The sequence below is a fragment of the Chelon labrosus genome, assembly GCF_963514085.1.
Source record: "Chelon labrosus genome assembly, chromosome: 10".
In the NCBI taxonomy this organism is placed as follows: domain Eukaryota; kingdom Metazoa; phylum Chordata; class Actinopteri; order Mugiliformes; family Mugilidae; genus Chelon; species Chelon labrosus.
Window position 1 is genome coordinate 17,358,748 of NC_140360.1, and position 6,901 is coordinate 17,365,648.

Below are 6,901 nucleotides of genomic sequence, written 5' to 3' on the forward strand. Positions count from 1 at the left end.
AGTCTATAATGTTTCATTTGTAATATACCAAAGTGAATGTGGATAAATCTGGAGATAGACAACAAACATGAAGTTCAAACTCCCCTTCAAACTAGTGTGTCCTGTTTTGATCTGAGGCCTGTGCAGCATAATTTCTAGATCCTCTTTTGTCTTTCCTCAAGTTTACTGGAAAGTCTCAGTTTCAGGTGCAACATGTTATTCTGACAGTTGTAATATAATAAACTTCAACAGGACTTTGGCTAAACACAGATTGATTTCATGACAGAATCAGAAAATAGCATAACTTTATTCTGCTTTGTTAACAGCCAGGTATTTAGTTGGGGGGAAAAAAAAGTCATTTATAAAGTTATTACCATTTCATTTATACAGTAACCTTCAACAATTAATAGTGAAAAGTAAGTGCAAATATAAAAAGATGCATCAACGTAATCACCCTGGCTTGTAAATTTCCATGGACTGAACCATTTCAAATTGACTCAACAGTGGATTTTAAATTATAGCCGAAGCTTTAGCAACTCTACCATGAAGACGTACAATCAACCAGTCTTATCACATTTTTTTTCCTTTTTTTTTGGCAAGGCTTTCAGTTGCTCAAAAGTCTACGTCCCACGTCTGCATGGAAACATACAGACTGTGCAACTTTATTGAAATATAATTTAAAACAACATTCAGTCTCCATTACATTTGAACAGTGAGCGGCATCCAGCAGAAACACAAACCAGAAACAGCTCCAAGGGGAAAAAGGCTCTTCCCATGAATGATTTCTCAGTGCAAAAAAAAATGTCCAAAGTATTAAGGTGTTAAAAATGCAGAGACCTTCATTTAATTCATATACATTAATAATAGTGCTTCATGTAGCATGTGGAGATATTAAATATCTGCTGCTGACAGTCTTTGTTATTTCTACATTTGAGGACAAGTCTGGCAATATTCTATATTTTTCTTATGTTCAACAAACCCAACGAAAAGACCAAAACCAACAAGGAAGTTATTGAACTCATGAACGACAAGCTGGACTAAAACAATATTGCTTTTTGTCTTTTTTTTGGATTTACTTAACAATTTAAAATAAAAATACAGAACACAACGAGCCTCGTCCTTTAATATTGTCTGACTTCCAGTCCCACATTTGGTGGATTAATCCTTCAAAGTGAAAAGAAAAATCAATATTTTAACATCAAATATAATAGAAATAAGGCCTAGAAAGTCTTTTAAAGTCATACTCTGTCCCTATGTTACATTTCAGTTCATATGTTCGTTTTTCTCCACTCGTTGAGGTCGTTCATGAATTCCCCATGTTCTGATCCATGTCAACGTCCTCCACGTCCTTCCCATTCGTCTGTTCGTCTGCACCTTCGTTTGTCTTCATCAGCGACCCATTTGTCGCCGACGGTTTCTCCTGTGACGTTTCTTCCTCTTCCTTCTTTTCTGGCACTTGATTGAAATCAGTCCTTGGGATTTTCCCCTCTCTCTCCGAGGACAGAGACGGTGAGTGTTTTGCAGTCTTTGGAAGAGTTTGCGCCGACGGGTTCGTTTGACCAGTGGCTTTATTAGCACCAGCGTTTTCCTCCATCTGGCCACCAGCTAAGTCCCCGGCGGAACCGTTGCTTGGCGGTGCCTCGTGATCTTCTTTCTTCTTCTTCGGTGGTTTTTCAGCCGTGTCCCCATCGGTTTGCATATTGCTGTCTGCTTCCTGGGTCGCGTCCTTCGTATGTTTCTCCTCACTGTCTACAGGGGGATCTGTCTTTTCCGGCACAGGACTGGGCAAATCCATTTCATGAACATCATCTGAAGAGTCATTTCCATTCCCTAAAATTTCATCATTAGACTCCACGTTTCCATTTCCGACAGTCTTGGCTTCTGGTTTTGGCTCAGGGGAAGCCTCCGACAGTTTGCTTTTGTCCTTACTTGTCTTATCAGTTCCTTTCTGAGCCTTATTATTATTATCAAGTCCTTCGTCTTTCTGTTGCGCTGCGGCTTCTCCATCTTTGCTTTTACCCCGTGAATAGACTTCATCCTTTCCATCTCCACTCCCAACACCATCAGGTTTTTTCTCCGCCTTTCTAAACTGTCTCTGAATCTTTCTAGGACACCACACAAACTTATCCTTTGGCTCAAAGTGTTGGTAAGCAAAGCGCACAAGGTCCTGACGTTTCACCTTGTCCCGCACAGCAAACAGGAAGTAGTCGAGCACGCTGCGTTTTACGCTGCTGAGGGTCTTCTTGACCAGAGTCTCCTCCAGAAAGAAGCGCACCAGTGGGGCCTGATAGTGATCAAAGCCCAGCTCTCCGAGGCTTTTAAGGATGCGAGTGATCCGCAGGTTGTTGTGCATGTTCCTACAAGAGATAAGAAGTTCGAAGCTGAAGTCGCAACAAAAAAATTTAAATACTGACATGAAAATGTTCAATATTTACCGCTCCAAGTTTCCGAAGCGCTCCTTCCAATTATCTGCACGTTTCACTTCACCCGTCTCTTTGTTGACCAAACGGATGCCATAGAAACCCAACATCAGTTCATAGGCCTCGACTAGTCTCCGTTTGGCATCCTCGTTCTTCTTGAAGGCCTGGTGAGCACATACAGAGGAGATGTATGAACTTTTTATTTATAGAGAAGTTGAAATTTTCCTTATATTTGGAGAACAATCTTAATAAGTGGCAGTGTGTGATAACAAGCGTGCTTGCGTGTGTCTTACAATGCAAAATAGATAAAACATTAAACTTAAAAAGACCACAGTAAAAATGAGTGAAGATGTGGACAATTTTCTACAAAGGCTGCAGAACCCCTACCCTACAACCATTTAAATTCTGTAAGTGTTTTGGAGGAAATGACTGATTCAACATGGCATTTAGAGCCTTTTAAATACAACATGTCAGAAACACGGTGATGTTTTGTCACCATTAACGGACTAATTACGCAACCGTTCCAAGTGTTCATTAAAAGACTTGTGATAAACGTACCTCAATTTCGTTCTTGGTGAGCTCTGAAGCCATGTAATTAACCCCTGGTTCTCGCAGCGGAAACAACCTTGCAACGACAGAGGAGTCAAGAGATAAGCAGCAGAAAAGCAATAATGAAACAACACTCTAATTCAATGGAAATTATGTCAGCGCTCCCTGCAACTGTTAATGACACACAGATAAAGGGATTTCTTGGTGATTCATCCCAAGACACATGACATACAGAACAGCTCTGAAGCCCTGTGACTTCACACACTGCATCCTTCTAATAAACACGTTTTAAAAAGGTAAACTCAGCACCGTGTGAACAGAAACATGACATGGGTAGAGTTGGCAGCGGTGTCTGCATTTTCTTTTAAAAACAGAGAGTGTGGATGAAAGTAGCAGGGAAGAGCTAGCTCTAACTTTACACTAGCAGTGTTTTTATGTTCAACTCGTTTCACCTAGAAACGTTCAGGGAGGGAAATATACAAAAGGGTTACCTAGGCAACCAGAGGACACATTATACTGGTGGAAGATGACACATCACTTGCGCCATACAATGTCAATGCATTCCCAGTTAAACTTAAACTTCCTACTCTGAGAAGATCCTTCACTGCCTTTGTGCATGTATTGCATGACGATAATGTGCATCAACGACGCACACAAAAAAATGTAAAAAGCTACTGTTTATCGTGTGCACGTTAATTATTTATTTCCCGTCTGAACACAGTACAGACACGTTATAATTACTGTGGATTTGGGGAAACCACGGTCGCCACCATGAAGTCTGAAGTGCTACGTCATTAGTTTTCGGTGCTCCAGGTCGGACACGCTCAAAGCAGACAACCCCACGACTCAAACAGTACGTACCACTGGATGTACGAGTGAACCCTCTCCAGCCTTTTGTAGTCATTTTTCCATTCTTTAAGAAACGACTCAATGTAGACATCTGTGCCGAAAGACACAAAAATAATACATCACTCATCAACACAACTTTTCCTGAAAGACAGAAAAAATATCTCTTAAGCGCGTCTTACCATCTGGAGCAGAGGGGAATTTATTAAGATAAAACTGCAGATTGTTCATTTTATCCTCTGGACACTCCTCATCTGTTAGATTCTGTCAAAAAACAAACAAACAAACACAGAAAGCCTGATGACATTGCTCTCAGTAGTATGGTGTCACTGTGTGTTTAGCTGCTACTCACTGGGTATCCTCTCCTGTAGTTCTGCATGTCCTTTGCTGCCCTCATGTTTCTGGGCGTGTGATGCCACTGTAAGTGAAAGTGAAATTAACCTACAGGATACATAAAGCGTGGTGTGGATGCATCCTAATTTAAATGTGACGCGTCATTAACAAATGACACTAATGATGTTATGTCTGGTTTCTAATGCCAGTGGAAAGCTGACATAATGACAAGCTTTAGTTAACACACAAGGCCAGGGTTCCCACTTCCGTAAAAGAGCTTAAATCATGAATAAACATCTGCCACGTTAACTGTAAAATACATGATATAAATGTGATCAATGCAAGGAGCCCAGCATTAATATTTAAACGCGTTTTAACTCATAAGTCTGCACAACGACAGCGGCTAGCTAGGCTAGCTAGCACGGCTACATCAGTGAGGCATAAAGCTAACATTAGCTTTCCAGCTATGTCACTAAGAGCCGGCGCCTGACCAGGTGCAAAAGCAGTAGGGTTTTTTTTTATGTCCAGATATTATGATTATATGGCACGTCCGGGTTTGGCATAGTAATAACGGAAGCACGTACTAAAGCCCAACCAGTTTTGTTTTTGTCTTGACTTGGCCGACGGGTTTGGCTCTCTCCGGCCGGGTCGTCTCCATCACTCTCTGTGTCCCAGGTCGAGTCGTAGTCACAAACACAGTCGTCCTCCATTATTAAAAAAGGTTTTACAACTAGCTAAATCTAAATAAACACGTAACCTGTCTTAGCACTATAACCGGGGATGAGTTAAGTTACACTTGCATGTTCAGGTTAGACGGGGACGGCCAAGACCATCCGTCTTTCCAGTCTACCATCGTCAGACAGCGGCGCCGTTGGCGGCTGCAGTACTGACGCTGCCTTCAAGTGCTCACCATAAGTAGAAAATATCAACTTCGCTCAATTTCACGCATAATTGCGATTGCCAGCGACTAAGTGGCATTTAAAAAAACGTGGATGTTATAGCAACTCGTGTTTATGAGTAGAAAACCCCACACATGTAATGCTCGAAAGCTTTCACCCATCATCACGATGTAGCTACCGTTTAACCACAATAATATTTATGCTAAAGGAGTTAATTATCTGTTGATCTCAGAAATCCATTTGTTTCTTTCTATCATAAACGCTCAGTCTTGGCATTTCTTATCCAACCAACCCTCACTCTGGTGTTATTTGGCACTTAATTTGGGTATTTATTGTACTTTGAATTTATAGTTCCATTTTCCCGATACACCGGGAAGGCAACACTCTTGCAGTGTTGGTTATTGGTGCTAAAAACTGCAAACCAGCTGAGTCAGGCAGCCTATCTAAAGTACAGAAAAACGCTTTCTCTTTAATGTTATGCAACTGGAGGGCAGCAGTAATGCTGTGGTGGATGATAACTAACCAACTGAAACATTTACAACAAGAGCACCAAGTAAAGTAACAATGAAACTGCTGCATTCATTCAGAATGATAGACTACAACATGTGATGATAAATACCTGAATCCCAGACCAGATCCCTAAAGATACATGTATGTTTGCATTGTTTATTTGTATCTGAATGTCTCAAATATTACAGAAATATAAAAAAAAAAAAAACAAGCAACACTGCTGCTTAACCTAAGCATTTATTTATCTGTGGGAGTATTTTTGGTCTGGACAAGAGACCACACACTCTTGAGAGTTAATGTTGCATGTCACGATAGACAGGATCACAGCGAAAACACTGCAGGAAACATGTGCATTAAGAAGAAATTCAAACTGTGGCAATTAATGAATCGAAATGTTCGACTGGAAATTAGTACTGCAATGGACAGTTATTAACATTATCAGTTAAGCTGATGATTACGTTATAAATTAATAAATGGATCACTATTTACTATCTGTTAAATATTGCCTGAAATTAAGGAAAATGGCCCTGGTCCAAGGGGATGTCTTAAAGTATATTTTTCAGTTTGCTGTCAATTAAACTAAGAAGCCTGGTTTGGATTCTTAGTTACAAGTGAGCACCGTGCCACAGAAATGTTTGCATATTCTCAAAGCAGATCAACCTCATGTCATTAACATATGTGCCACATGAGCAATGCAGGCATTCACACATACACTCACACGTTCTCACCCTCACACACACACACACACACACCCACACACGCACACACACACACACACATATAAAGTCCAAACACTTTCCGGTTTATCTGTAATCTGAGTTCTCATTAGAAACCTCTTACGCATCCTCAGTGCCTCTTTGCATCGTAACTTGCATTCAGGCTTCCTGATACAAAGACCAGCGGCCTCAGGGGTGAGAACGCATAATTGGACCATGATATCCATCTTTTGACAGTAATTGGACAGATGCTTTTATATATGAAAGTATTTCTCCATTAGAGGGTATAAATAGATTCACGTATTACCACAGGGGATTCAGGGTTGAATGGCCGCTGGTGTGGGTTACTATTTTTGGTTTTAGTTACTGTGGAAACCAGAGGGCTCTGCAGGCATCCAGTATTTGCTGTTGCTATTTAGTGCGTCTGCTTCATCAAATGGATTCTCTATCGCCTTTCACTCAGAGATTTTAGTGCAGATGAAGAGGATTGTCATGCTAATATACACAGAGATTATAAAAAATGATGTGAATCCAATCTGCTTGGGTTTGACTGAGGTTTGATAACAGAACGTCAGCTCCACATACTCCTACTTCCAGCCTCCAGGAGCCCAGAGATTGAAGCTGAAGGTCCCCTGGAGGAATTTAGAAC

The 6,901-nt window shown here is 40.8% G+C and overlaps 1 protein-coding gene across 1 annotated transcript; it reads right to left on the reverse strand.

Annotated features, from left to right (window-relative positions):
- Window positions 1–212: 212 nt before the first annotated feature.
- Window positions 213–5,954, reverse strand: ogfr (opioid growth factor receptor). Its single transcript, XM_084553053.1, has 7 exons — window positions 4,712–5,954; window positions 4,147–4,212; window positions 3,977–4,058; window positions 3,810–3,888; window positions 2,958–3,024; window positions 2,415–2,563; window positions 213–2,336 (listed from the first exon to the last, which is right to left on the reverse strand). The coding sequence occupies exons 1-7, from the start codon at window positions 4,835–4,837 to the stop codon at window positions 1,283–1,285; spliced, it is 1,623 nt and encodes a 540-aa protein (XP_084409179.1). The 5' UTR covers window positions 4,838–5,954; the 3' UTR covers window positions 213–1,282.
- Between the last annotated feature and the right edge of the window lie 947 nt (window positions 5,955–6,901).

Excerpts from the sequence above, each read along its gene's own strand:
- ogfr (XM_084553053.1), bottom strand. The coding sequence starts at position 4,837 with ATGGAGGACGACTGTGTTTGTGACTACGACTCGACCTGGGACACAGAG. Across the intron at positions 4,059-4,146 it reads ACTACAGGAGAGGATACCCA|AATCTAACAGATGAGGAGTG; the intron begins GTGAGTAGCAGC and ends GTTTTTTGACAG. Across the intron at positions 3,889-3,976 it reads ATTCCCCTCTGCTCCAGATG|ATGTCTACATTGAGTCGTTT; the intron begins GTAAGACGCGCT and ends CTTTCGGCACAG.